The sequence below is a fragment of the Tauraco erythrolophus genome, chromosome 10, assembly GCF_009769465.1.
Source record: "Tauraco erythrolophus isolate bTauEry1 chromosome 10, bTauEry1.pri, whole genome shotgun sequence".
Lineage (NCBI taxonomy): Eukaryota > Metazoa > Chordata > Aves > Musophagiformes > Musophagidae > Tauraco > Tauraco erythrolophus.
In genome coordinates, this window is record NC_141474.1 from 7041200 (window position 1) to 7055948 (window position 14749).

General features: G+C 42.6%; 1 protein-coding gene across 1 annotated transcript in view; it reads right to left on the reverse strand.

The window, feature by feature from the left end:
- Nucleotides 1–2881: 2881 nt before the first annotated feature.
- The window catches only part of KIFAP3 (kinesin associated protein 3), a 69267-nt gene continuing 57399 nt past the window's right edge, over nt 2882–14749 (reverse strand). Inside the window, exon 20 of the mRNA XM_086617370.1 lies at nt 2882–2993. Within this exon, the coding sequence (XP_086473496.1) occupies nt 2885–2993 (109 nt within the window). The 3' untranslated portion in view covers nt 2882–2884. The remainder of the gene's footprint in view (nt 2994–14749) is intronic.

Genomic DNA, 14749 nt, shown 5'->3' on the forward strand with positions numbered 1-14749 from the left:
ATAAATGATGTTCTTCTCTTAGCTGCTGCCAGGCAAAGCTACAAATACTTGCTCTTTTATTCTTTTCCCATAAACTCCTAACGTTGAATACTAAAAATGCAGCCAGAGATTTTTCCACTGCCATTTATTCTCAGCATGGTCACAACTGCATTACAATTACAGGCACCCACCCATCTGCTGAAGCTCAACTGCAGTTCCTCGTTAACCTGAAGCTTCCAATTAAAGGCTCCTTCAGTTTCATTGATAGTTTGCATATACTCCAAGGACTCACTTCATTTTTTTTTTTTTTCCTCCCAAAACACATTCCATGAGAAGGGCAACTGCTTTAAATAACTTCACACTAATTTTCTAGAAAAGCTTGATGAGCGAGTGCCAGTCTCAAAAGAAAAGCCTGTGTCTGAATATGCAGTTTGGGTAATTTTTCTCACAGCTACAACCATAAAAATATCTGAAAGCTTTGGACTAAATGTGGTACTAAACTGCTGAGCAGATAAAGTGTGAGCTCAGATTAACAGAAAGAATCTAGAAAGGTACAACACTGGAAACCCATTAGTTTAATTCAAGTTTTCTGCAGTGTTTCTAGTAAGATCTTACATTTTCTAAGAAACTGCACAAGAATTAGTTAAATTGTACAGAAAATTATTTCAAAAAATATTAGTTAATCTTGGCAACGGAGGTTCTTCCACCTACCTCCAGTAAGTGACGCCATGAACATGAAGCCAGCACAGGGAGGAGGCTGAAAACTGGTAAGAAATACCAGGGCTAATTTTAGAATCACTTCCAGTCATGCAGCACGAAACAGAGTGAGAAACAGTCCATATAAAGGTACCTGCACACTTTTAAAAGATAAAGCAAGGTTTAAAACCAATCTTGATTTCAAAAATATTTTTAAAGTATAAGACTAACAGCCTGTCAACTTCCTAAACCACCTCATGCCTTTGAAGATCACCTCCCCAGCACACACACCAGTCTTAAGGGATTACTGGCTACTGTTTTAGTAGTATCAGCCCCTGATGCAACTCTGTTTTCTGTTTAAGCCAGAAATGAGGGAAAAAAGAGGAGAGGAACAATTCTGCAAATCAATAGCTATTTAAAAAATAATAAAAAAAAAAATCACAGAATGGTTAGGGTTGGAAGGGACCTCAAAGATCATCTAGTTCCTACCCCTCTGCCATGGGCAGGGAAACCCTCCACTACATCAGGTTCCTCAAAGCCCCATCCAACCTGGCCTTGAACACTTCCAGGGATGGGGCAGCCACGGCTTCTCTGAGCAACCTGTTCCAGTGCCTCACCACCCTTGATGTGAAAAATTTCTTCCTTAAATCTAATTGAAATCTCCCCTCTTTCAGTTTAAATCCATTGCCCCTCGTCCTATCACTACATGCCCTTGTGAAAAGCCTCTCTCCACCTTTCCTGTAGGTCCCCTTTAAGTTACTGGAAGGCTGCTACAAGGTCTCCCTGGAGCCTTCTCTTCTCCAGGCTGAACAGCCCCAACTCTCTCAGCCTGTCTCCATAGCAGAGTTGCTCCAGCCCTCTTATCATCTTCATGGCCCTCCTCTGGACCCTCTCCAGCAGCTCCATGTCCTTGTGCGGGGGACTCCAGAGCTGAATGCAGTATTCCAGGTGGGGTCTCACGAGAGCAGAGTAGAGGGGCAGAATCACCTCCCTCAACCTGCTGGCCACGCTTCTTTGGATGCAGCCCAGGATACAGTTGGCTTTCTGGGCTGCCAGCACACATTGCTGGCTCATGTCATCAACCAGCACTCCCAAGTCCTTCTCCTCAGGGCTGCTCTCAATCCATTTTCCACCCATCATGAAGTGGAGGTAGTTTTTCTTTTAAAAACTGAAAATTTGAACTGCTGTCTTGATGTCTGTGGCAGAGAGGACATTTCCATATGCTTTCTTGCGTCTTTTGTGGATGGGGTACACAACTCAAGAATAGCTTTAGCTTAAACTCTGTTTGCACAGAGCATGTTTCAAAACATGGCTTAATGCACTGCATTGCAGGTCCCATGTGAAGGTGTCTGGGCCTGTCTCTGCTGTTCAGTCAATGATCTGTGCCTAGATCCAAACCTTGCAAACATGCAGCACAGGATGCTTTTGTATTTCAGGATGGGGAAGTTGGGGGAAAGCCTCTGCATCTAGATTCTGAACCAAGTTAGAGTAGGTCTTTTTTCTCTTCCTAGTCCCTCAGGACGTGGCTGTCTTCTCACAGCCCACAGAGCTTTATTTAAACACTATGGTAAAGGTATTCTTTTGTAGTGTGGTTTCTAATTTTAAGTGTTTTCAAGCATTTAAACTAGATTGTAAATGTCTGAAGCTCTGGGGAGTGAACCTGTGCCATCTTTCCATTATTAAAGTCTTTAGACCCAGGACTGGACTTCGCTAACTATGTGTCAAGGTATTGCCAGGAGATGCTGGGGCTTAACAGTGTTCCTGTTACTTAAGTGTGAGAGGGAAACAGTCCATGTTAAACACACTTCACATGAAGCATTCTTCTTAAATGCCTTGTAAAACAAACAAAACGTTGGTTAGAAACACATTCACCACTGCTGACCACACAGGTTTTTATATTTAATAGAAATTAAATTAGTAGCTTAATATACATAACGTTACGCTTTCCAGTCCAGTAGCCTTGCAATTCTTGCTTTCCTTTCAAGTCACAGGGCAAAACCAAAGAGCAACCAAAGAGCAAACACTGTCACTAAAACACTGGACCCAGAAAGGCTAGGTTTATCTGGAGCTACGCACGCCAAAGGATACATAACAATGGACCCATCGTGGTACTATCATGCATTACCAAGGGATAGATCTACTGCCGGCCATGCACCCACTGGTTTCTCCAGGGCAGGTGGCAGCAGCCTGGACTGCTGAGTGGGCTGTTTTATCGTGCTCCGTAGCTATAGTAGTAAGGTTCATCTGGGCGGTATCCATATGCAGTCACTGGGCGGCCAGGAACTCCTGGGGATTGACCAAATCCATCAACTCCAATGCTACAAAAGAAAAAAAAAAGAGAAGAGAGAAACTGGAGGGTTTTGTACAGCAGGGAAGGTGCACTAGTGCTGGTGTCTCCAACTTCCTGCCACAGAGACAGGTTCGTGAGGCAACTTCACAAGCCATCTTCCCCTTCCAGCCAGCACTGCTCTCTCGTCTGCCCTTGGCAGGAAAAGAAATGCTGCAGAAAAATCAACACAGCTCCTATGGAGGAAGGGCTTTCAGGTCAAATAGCCAGAAGAGATGGAAGTCTTCTATCCTTTTATGGATTTCCTGGAAAAGCATTTTACTTCTGACTCAATTTCTCTCTCTCAAAGTTAACCTGTCTTTCAGGAAAGACTAAAAGCATGCTTCTTGCAAAGCCCACCAGTAACTCCACCCTACACAGCACATCTGAATAATCTAATTTCCTTCCTTTAGTACATTCCTGAAGCCTCTGGGAAAACACCAGCTAGAAATGAGAAAGTGAGGATATCTGGCACAGCAACATAGTTCAGCAAAGGACAGTGTTTCTGGTGGGATACAAGACTGACAGTCAAATGGCAGAAAGAATTCATCATATACTGAAAGGCTGTGTACTAATGAGACAGAATAATTCATTTTTCATACAGAACAGCATCTTTCACACCTAAAAAGTCCAACAGCAATGAATTAAGATGCTAAAGCACGAGAACTGCGTAGGGAAGAGTAGCACAACGATCTCAACAAAAACTGTCTTGCAGGAGGTAGAGAAAAATGAACATTGCCTAAGATACTAGATTACTGCCTATTCATAGTTATGTCACTTCTTAACTTCCACTTCAGTAGAAGGACAAATGGAAAAGGACTCAGATTTATTGTCTGACTAAAGATGCATTGAAAGGAGTTGAACTTCCCCTCTGAAGACTGTCAAAACACAAAGAACCAAAGTGCTTTTGGAGTGGGGAAAAGCTGAACCTCATTACTGCCAATTATCCATATGGAACATGGGTTATGCAACAGTCAAGGCTGGGAAAGAATGACCCATCCAGAAGATGTACAATGGGTGGGCCCCAGGCCCTGGCTCAGCAAAAAGCTGGCACTGCTGAATCGGTTAGACTGAAAGGGCTCGGCTGAAGTGGTGGGGGACCATGTCCATCACTCTGTCCTTGCAAAGACGCTTTCCTCAGATTGTGCCTCTGAAGTCCTAGAAAAGGATCTCTGGTTCTTAATTTCTCATGAAACTAGTTCACTTATGGGATATTCTGATAATCAAGTGAAGGTGGAAGGTCTGAGGCTGATATTTGTCTTCTGAGAGGGAGAATACACAGTCAACATGCCGAACTGCAGAAAACAAATCATTGTTTCACCTAAATGCATCCTGAGAAATGCAGCACTCTGGAAGTGCTTTGCTATTTCCACGTCTGCCTGTCTGCATTTGAACTGGCAATGCCCCTGTCTCATAACTCATACACAGAGCAATCGGTCTGACCTTAGAGGCTGACCAGTCCCTTCTGCAGGGCAAAGGGAAGCAGAGTAGCCGTGGTGTATCCTGTAGCGGTGCAAAGCTACGTGAACGCATGCCTCTGGCTTCACACCTTCCTCTGGCCACCCACTCCTTCCTGTATGCACTCCAAAATCCTATTACTTTTTTGCAAGCCCATTATGGAATGAGCTGGTGACCTCTGAGACACCTTGCCCAGGTCCCTCCTTTGTACCTAGCAAACCGCAGCTTTCTTGTTAGCAGGCTCGAAGCTTTAAAGGACTCCTGAAAGAAAGGATTAAGAAAAATGCTGGTATTTTGTCTGTATCTAACTCTTTGTCTCCAGAAACACCAAACCCTCCACTCACCTTCGTCAGAGGATGGTCCCTGCTTCTGCCACTCTTACTGCTTTGCAGCATGCAAAGGGATCAGACAGGCCGACTTCACGTGGGCTGCCGTTAGGTATAGCTTTCTGAATACAGGCACAAAGCTCTTCCAAACAAGCCAGCAAGAATCTGGCATGAAGCTGATCAATTAATGTGGCAGTTCAGAAAACAAACAAGTTGAATAACTTCTGTAAAACAACACCGACTCTTTAGAGGAGCACTTTCAGTACTGGTAGTGCTAGAAGTTAATAACACACTAAAAGAAGGTGTAGTAGGATTTAGAAGCAGAGTCCAGTTTCATTGTGCACTACAAATTCCCAGTTGCCAGTGATACTACACACCTGTAACACTTCAGAGAAGCAGTGACCAGCAGGACCCTTTAAGACTGCCTTTAAGCTCACAATTCCACTGTTTTCTTCCAAAGATCTTTAAAGCATCTATAGTCAATTTATAACAGAAAGGTATTTTAACAGAAAACGCTTTTCTAGATTTATCTTTCAAAGCCTTTTTTTCTGTGACTATAACAATGTCAGTTGTGGCTAAGTTGTTTTTATTACTAGTATGGTAGAAGAGGGGCTTTTTGCATTTCTAACTACTGAAAACTTCACTCTGGAAAGTGAAGAGAGCAGGCTGTGGGTGCAGCAGGCTGCGAGCCCTGCGTGCAGGGAGGCTGTTGAGTGTGAGCCAAGCTGGCAGAGCCAAGCTGGCAGGGCCAAGCCTTGGCTCGCAGGGTAGACAACACGAGCCATCCTCAGGTTTGCTGTGGCAGAGAGAGACATGTCCTGAAGCAGGATTTTCTTCCTAAGTATAAATATGGTTTCTCTCGATCCTGCAGAGTTCAAGAACTTCTTCTGGTCACTGTTAAATACTAAACAACACTGAGGGTTTGGGGAGGGAGGTGTAATAACGACACCGAGCCACGCGGTGGCAATAGGTCTCTATCACTTCAGGCAGAGCTGTTCCAGCTACTTCCAGTTTAGTAATCCTTATTCAAAGAACTTTTAAATGTATTTAAATTGATAACAAGAGCAAGGAAAATATGGTTTCAATCACATTCCCAGCAAATCATTTTTTTAATTTTTTTTTTATAAACGTGTAAGTAATTAGGTAAAGATCCCTAGAGTTTAAACTTTGAGGAGTATCAGTTATTTCCAAATGGTTTAGACATATGTTAGTGTCCTGAAGAAAACTGGAAGAGATGGATCAGCTGATAACTGCTTTGGACGTAAAAAAAAAAATAAAAAGAAAGGAACAGAAAATCACATTAAAACACCTTGATCAAATCACCACTCTCTCCTATCTAAACATTTCTCTTAAGTAAATGAAGGCTTGTCCATGCTTCAAAAAAGAAGTTGGCTTCATTTTTACACGCTAGTGCTCTTGAAACATACCAGCTTTGCCTATCTGATTGTTTGCACTGGCAGCCCGCAGCAAAAGGCTTGTCCTCGTGGTTGACGGAAAGGCTATTGAACCCAGGAGGTAACTGCGGGGTAGGGCAAGGGAACAGCCATCGCGCCTCTGCGGAGGTGGAGACATGGGTTCAAACACCAAGTCCTGATGAATCCCTGCCACTTCTGCCAAGAACAGCAGAGGAGTAGAGCCAGGAAAGATGGTAGCTTTCTGGCTGTAAACACTTGTTGGGTAACGATTGGCCTGAGATCATGATTTGTGCCATGTGTTTTTAGATTTATACAAGCAATCAACTTCAAAACTTGGTCCTAGGAAGAACACGTTGTTGACCTTATTTATACAGCATCTACAGGGAAACTCAGTGCTCAGCAGAGCACGCTCCAGCCTGTCTTCCCAAAGTTAGGGACACAATTATGCCATCGAGGCAACAATACTCATCCCCGAATTGGTATTTTTGCCTCTCGTTAGTCAGCCCTGTTCAACTAGGTACGCAGCAGAAGCGAATGCAATCCCTGTAGTTGTATAATGGATCTGGATCACACGACACCACAACAAGCTCCTCAGATAAATGACATGCTGTTACCTTAATCTGCAAGTTATTTAAGGCAGTTTTGTCTCACCAAGTTGCACGTGTGCGCAGAGAGGGGTTGGTGATTGCCAACCACGCGGTCAAAGCACAACTGGATTCTTGTGCAAAGTTTACCACCACGCCTGGAGCTGATGGAGTTAAACAGTGAACAGCACAGCTAATTACTATGTACTGCTAACCTCAGTTGCTGGTTCATTTTGAGACCCTTTAAAATATGAACTGTGTATTTTACCCCTATGCACTCTCTTAATGATTTGTTTTTTTTAGACTGAAATCACTTCCAGCCATCAGTTATACTCGTGGTCTCTACACATGCACTTCTCCAAGCACAAATATTTCTTTTTCCTATTGGTCTGCCAGCCCCTGTCAGAGCAAATTTCACTTTAAACTAAATGCTATGATACTTAAAACCTCTTGGATTACTCAGGCTGCTAGCGTGATCTATGACCTTCCCCAAATGACAGCTGAACTTTCCAATTTGCTCGTACTGCTGGGGAACTGAAGAACACATGCCGAAGAGGAAAATGTTCCTGATGTGCCTGAGTGAGGAAAGATTTCCCAACAGCTCTACTTGTTGATACTTACTCTGATTCACAACATCCAAATTAATACACCCATCTAGGATCCTAGGTGCCAGCATCCTAGGTGCCCTGACATAATTTAAAATGTGAAGACCAACTGCGTCCCCCCTCACAGCAGGAAATGCTATCCAGCATCCACTCTGTCCACAAACTACTTAATTTCCTTAACTTCCTCCTGTATCCAGAGCCTCAGAGACTAGAGAGGCTTGGTGGTACATCTGGGAGACTGGGCAGCCTCAGACAGGGAACGTTCTGCCAGCAACCCTCTGTTGGGGTTCCCGTTCAGGTATCTTTGCTGCTCGTGAGTGCACGGTACAGGAAGAGCGGCTCTTGAGCTTAGTCTGAACTACAGTAATTAGCACCTGGGTGCAGACTGACCACGGAGCAAGGCTGCTTTCCGTAAGTTCTCCTGATGCGATAGACACCTGAGCCTGTCCACACCAGCGTTCACACTGTTACTACTGCTGGTGCTGACAAGCTGCTCTAAAACAGGTACTAATTCCTCCGGCACAAGCAGGGTCTCAGAAAGGCAAGTCCTGGGTCACTGGGGAAATTCTTGGTCAAAACTAACCCCTTTAAGTCCAACTGGAAATCACGTGGAAATCTTGCATGGATCTTGGAGCGATCCCAGCAAGAAACGCTGCTTGGGAAAAGAGGCATGAAGCAGTATGGTAAGAATCGTACCAGACTGTACTGTAGAAGACTGTGTCTGTACAGGCAAAGGTGGCCCAGGGAGAGTCTTCACCTTAGAGGGTGAAATAGCAGTTTAAGAGCTTACACTTCAGGGCTCATATTTCATCCTTTTTGGCCTACCAGTTTCATGGTTGGAAGCCCAAAATTAAAGCGCCCTGAAATCACCGCCCACTGAAAATGAAATCCAAGCTAAACACATATGGTGCTTCCACAAGAGCCACGATTTCAGCTATGTTTCTTTTCATCCTAAACCTGTTCTAAAACCCTGTGAATCCCTCTTCCTTATTCTGCATCAACAAGCCTTATACCAGCCTCATGTGTGAAAGGTTCTCAGCTACTCACTGGGGATACAAGTTTTATGATTTTATTAAAAAAAATCTATTTTATTAAAAAACCCTATAAATTAATAATTCACTAGGTCCTCTGACCTTGGTAAGACCAAGCAAACAATACAGCTCTCAACTCATCAGCAACCATACCAAATCCTAATGAAGGAATCACACCCAAAGTTCTCCATATGCTCTAATGAGCTGCTGAGAGGGTTTATCTGCAGGCATAAATTTGCAGCCCCTGTTTGCACACACGGCACCTTTTCTTGCTGCCATTGATCTCACCTGCAGCTTTGCAAAACTCATCCCGAGTACCAGAGAATGGGATTTGTACCAGAAGATTTTTGAGTATCCTTCGGAAGCCTGATATCAGTACAGTTCATGGCAACCCCTCTGTTTCCTCCCTACCTTGTCCCTTTATACACCTTACATTATTGTTTCTTAAAAACGCTGTCTTCCCTCTCAAAACATGGCCCCCTCACCCCAGGCAGGCATTCAGAATTTCATGCAGCACATCCTTGAAGCCCTAATGCTCCCCATCTGTGAATGTACTCATGTGTGACAGCACTGTTGGTAACATATGGTACAGTTACCATCCTATATTGCCCTATAAACTCCCATGCCATAACCCCCTGTAATCTATAATGCTGTATCAAGTTCCTGTGTACAACAGACAAAACAAGTTATGTTCAGATGAATACTGAAGGCTGCTTTTTCCCCCCAGGAGGTACCCAAGCCATAGAAATGGCACACCAGTCTCTGATCTTGAGACAAGCACAGCATTATAACCTGCACAACTGCGATGCAGTTGATTGTTTATGATACTCACCAACAAGAGACACAGGAGTTTGCCAGCAGCAAAGCCTGTATTTTTTCTCTCCTCTCAGTGGTTTTTGTTTGTTGGGTTTTTTTTTGGTGTTTTGTTGTTGGTTTTTTTTTTAAGTGTTGATAAAAGGTGCTAGACTGTAGATCTGAGATAATAACTGCAGGGCAGTATAATCACATATGGCATGTGGCAGAGGCTACACTCCTGCTATCTCAATTAGGAGATCAGTTAGCAAACGCTGCAGCTCTCTCCCTCTCTCCACAGGTTTCCTCTGCACAGAAACCAGAATAGGGAAAGGCAGGGGGAGCTGGAGGCATCCAGGCCTTGTCCCATTGTACAGTGAGGATTGAGGCACGGTGTGCATCAAGGCGCAGGAGGTAGGAAATGTTTTTGAACTTCATAGTACAAACACAGACCTCCAATTTCTTAAATTATCTTCAAGTAAGAAAAATTTAGCTAATCCTTTGCTGCTACCATCTAACCACCTCACTTTAACCAGGACTCAAAGTGTATGAAACCCACGGACCCTCTGGCCTTTCTGCTGATACTTACTGTCAGCTAAACATTGGATGGGATACCATTTTCACAACACCAGTCACAAAAGAGTGGCAGGCATCAGAAAGCAGCATACAACTGATTGCTTTTCCCTTTGCTTGGAGTCTAGCGATTAAGAAGATGATCCTCTTTACTTCTATGTGCCAGCTACCTCTGGTTTTGCTTCACTGACCATAAATTTTCTATCCTTCAGAGTAAGAGCACAAACCATGGGTTATGGAGAAACAGCATAGAACTGAGAAGTCTTAGAAAAACAACGTTTCTTTATATAATATCCTGTAACTGTAGATTCTTCCACTACTGGTAATGACGTTAAACTATAAACCACAAGTCTCTTAAATTCTGCCTCTCAAGGCCCCAACTTACTTTCTCCCCTATCTGTGAAGCTTTTTTTCCCCATGCTTTCTATCCCTCGAGTCCAAGTGGGAGAGGAGTTTCGTGGCAGGGACTGTGACTTTGCACACTGCATCAAATACCAAGTCTGTCTCTACATTAGCACTGAATATTAACATTGCTTAAATAGTAACACTACATCTGCTCAGAAGATAGAAAATGTGAGGATGAACCTGTGCAATAATACTTTAGCTCCCTTGTGCATCATGATACAGCTTTTATGGGTAAGATCATGTCTCTCCATGTGATCCAGCTTTCTTCAGTGCACTTAATGACTTAAAGTTTCCAGTTGCTTCTGGACTTGGTGCCCAGTTGTATCTCAGCACAATACTGCTGTTTCTGCCATTTAATTAAAAACAAATGCAAATCTGACAATTGTGGAGAAATGAGCACTGCGTCTTCTGTGTCAGGCTCCAGCTACGCACCAAGCAATAAGCATGCCAAAATTCACTGGGGGGGCAGCATTAAAACAAAAAAAAATTATTTCCCAACTGAATAGTAAGAAAGCACTGAACTAAAAACAAATGACCTTGCTTAGCCAAATTCACTAAGAGCCTTGCTTGAAAGCCGTAGAGCTTGCTATCCCAGCTCTGTGAAAGAAGCCTGGGACTTGGGCTCAGTTTCTTGCTCTGTCAGTTACCTGCTGTGTGATCCTGGGCAAGTTGCTCCTTTTCTCCATGACCTCAGTTTCCCATTGGAGTATTGAAAGAAAAAACCACTCCAGACATTAAACACAGTAAGTTACAAACTACACTAATGAGAAGACTCAAATTAGACTGGCATAGATAGAAAAGACTTTTGGTTATTCTGTAACACCCCTCTCAAAGAGGAAAAAAAAAAATTCTGATCGGCTAGAAAGGCAAGAAATCCAGAATACAGCTGAGGGTAAAAAGGCAACTCAAGAGCTCAAGTTGTTTCATATAGCTGTCTGCTTTCTTTGAAGGGCATCAGGATAACTTCACCAGCACTCCCTCACCCAGGCTCACACCTCCGCCATGTGGACGGGGAGTTTCTCAGCTATTCTGTACAAGACTTGTGAAAAGGTCAAGTGCACAGTCAGGGCTGGAACAGAAACCAGGAGTTCTGACTTCCCATTAGAAGCCTGACAGAAACATCTCCTGTGATGTTGGCTCAACAACTGGCCAAGCCCACTGATTAGATACATCCATTTCTTAAGAATTAATTAAGAACTAAAACAAATACAAAAGCCCTGAGGAGCAGGCAGTAACAAGATGATGTCCTTTCCTCCCCCTCTATCCTTGTACAGTCCAAAGTATTTGTGTCAACTCCATAAATCGAAGAGTGCATTGCCTTAATCTTGCACTAGGAATTTGTCTGGCTTGGGAAGGTTTCGAGCATCTCTTTTGCTGAGCTCCAGCAATGTCAGTGTTATGTTTTGTACAGAAGCTTCAGCCAACAGCCTGAGCAGAATAAGATCCTGAAGTGGCAACCTCCTAGAGGTGACTAGAGTTACTGATTAGATCAGCTCAGGACCTGGTCCACATCTTCCACAGGCTTCTGACTAGCCTTCCCGTTTCCAGACAGGAGCTGCTTCTTGCCTCCTGTGCCAGGTTACAGAGCAGGGTCTCTGTGAACACGTACTCTGAGATAAACAGTTGAAGTGGAAGTGCAAGCTTTCAGTGCCCTGCATTAAACCGCTCATAGCTGAAGAATTATTCCTTTAAATATTTATACAACCTCCTCAAGTCCAAGCACTGCCACTAAGCTCTGTGCTTCAACAAAAATGGGTAAAAAACATTCCCTCTTGTGCACAAATAGCCAGAAGAGCCACACCAACAGGTTACTGGCTGACAGTCGTGCTGTCTCCAGGGCTCAGCACCAAGATCCAGGCAAGTCAATGTGGATGATAATCCAGATGCTGGAGGGGAGGAGGGAGGGAGAGTCAAAAAATCTGTTCTGCTTTGACTTACAGCTGCAGCCAATAAAAGCTTTCAAAGTCTTTTCTGAAAGTTAACATTACTAGAGGATTTGCAGTGTGCACTAGAGCACACAGCAAACGCAGTTGGAGCATTATTACCGATGAATAAACTTGAAATACTTTTTTACCACCATAGATGATTCTCCAGATTTCAACCACTTTTAAATATCAACACAGGACCCTAGTGAAGTCTTGTCAAAACCTATCCCAAATCAGCGATGATTTTCATGTAAACCAAAAAGGAAGTAAATCTCAATGTCTCTTACTGTTTTCTTTCTTAGGGCTAACACTGGATATATTAGGGAACAAGTCAGATACAAATACAGATGTGGAACAGTTTCTTGGAGATTTATACCTTGGAGTAGCATTATTATGAAAAATTTCAACTTTAATTAAATGAACAAAAATGAAATGTTACCAGGACAAAGGCTGAGCAGGGAATCTTGGAAAAAATAAAACTTAAAAAGCTCAAAACCCAGAAGGCAAATAAACTCTCTAAACTAGAAGACTGGGGTTTTTTTAAGCATGAGATTATTTTTTTTAAGTAAGTTTTCCAGAGGGAAGAGAAAAGGGTGGTTCAGTCATCATACCCGAATGGCTGAAGCTGATAAATACAGATTCTGAGAATAAAATTTTAGAATCAAAACAATTTTAAGTGTTTGGCAAAGAAATTAATTTGATATGTTACATTAATTTTTACACTAGAGACTTGTTTGCAGCACATGTTGCATTCAGATAATAACCACAATATCCCACAGATATAGTGGACTTTTTAAAACTACTCATTGTAGGTTTAATTTTGAATCCTGTGAGAATGCTTACACATAGCATACAAAACACCCTTCACTTTATTACAGTTTTAAATCTTTCTTCCAGTTCTGGCCTTGCAACCGACTTGTCTTGATAAAAATAGGTCACTTGAAAAAGGAAAGCTCAATAAAACGAATTACAAAACCAACGAGATTAAACTGATTGTGCTGGTTTTGTACAGTGCAGCTGAATTCTGCAAATATGCTGCTGGCTGTGGTTTGGCATTTAACAGCATGCGATCAGTGAGAAGGAGGAAATTTTATTCTCATTAACTGTTGCAGATTTACTGCAGTGAAAAAGGGCTATGTAACCTGAGAAGTGACAGAATGGAAAGATCAAAGCAGCAGTCTGGAAACTAAATAAACCTTCTGGCTACTTCCTGCAAGGAAAATTCACTCTGGCAATGTAAAACAGAGTCCAGTTAAAAACTACTCTCAGTTTTATGAGCTGTCACAGCAGCTTGAGTGGTTTGGACCAGTCAAGTTTAGAACATTATATTTCCTTGTTTTTGTCTCAGATACTTCTGTAAGCAGTTTTATAGTTTCTTTTTCTTTTTTTTTTTTTAAAGAGAAAAATAAAATTCTTTTCTTTTGGTTGAAATCGAGAAGGTCACAGCTAAACTCATTAAAAACAAGCAGGTCTTCATTTGCACATTCCATTCCCATTTACTACATTTTAATATTTTAGTTTGAGATTTATAAGCAATGTACATTTCTTTAATAACTCTTCCGCATTCTGTTCACTTATTGTTTAATATAAGTGCAAATCAGTTTACAGAGCCCAGATGGCTTGTAACCAGGGAGCCAGTCTATTCCTAGTAGCACATCTGGAGGGACTAAGAGCAGCAGACAGAACGTGGGAATTAATTAATGTTACATTTCAGAAGAGACAGACCCAGGTTTGAGGGATTTTTTGGTAAGACATTCCAAAGGACTTGAGCTAACTGCTACAGCATTTTGGTATTCTTTTAAAATTCTTAATAGCTGCCTAAACCATGTCGGTTAAACAAGGCCAACTGCAGGTGGAATATAGTAAAATATAAAGCAACTAAAAAATGTAAAAGAAAGTGACTGCAAGCAAGAGAGACCCGAGTATCCTATATCCCAAAAGAGCTGAAGTGCATTAAAACCTCAACACTGACTCTCTTCCCAAATGGCATCTCCAACTTGCTGGAAAAATTGCATCCCTAAAATATTCCCAAGCAAGCTATTTCATCTCTTAGCATACTACTGTAATTGTTCAGAGCAATTAAACAGCTCTTACAGTAAGTGAAACAAGTGGAACACGATCCTTCATGATTACGGACCACACACCTTGGAGAGGTGGTGTGGTCCGGTCACTGGAGCACCACGAGAGCAGCCAGGAGAGCACTCACTGCTCTACTCCAGGCTCTGGCATCTGATGTTGGATAAATAACTCCTCTTCTCCTTGTCTTTGGTTCCCTGCCCGTCTTGACTATCAGCTCTTTAGGGCATGGACTGTGTGTTGCACTGTGAACATCCACTGAGTGTTGGGGGATACAAGGAGAGCTGCTTGGAAGCTTCTCCTGATACAGTCCATGAACAGAATAATAATAAATAAGCACCCAAGCACATAAAAAAGTTGCTATATAAAGACTACTGTTTATGAAGAATATTGTCCTCATCTGGATATTCCCAAATTACAGGCAGTGCTGGGCCCTAATCTTTTAGTGGTGCAGCATGCACAGCTCTCCAAACCCTGAGAAAATCTCATGGATGAATACGGGTCGTAGAGAAAAGTCTGTGTCAAGCCATATACAGCCACAGCAGAAATTTAGCAAAA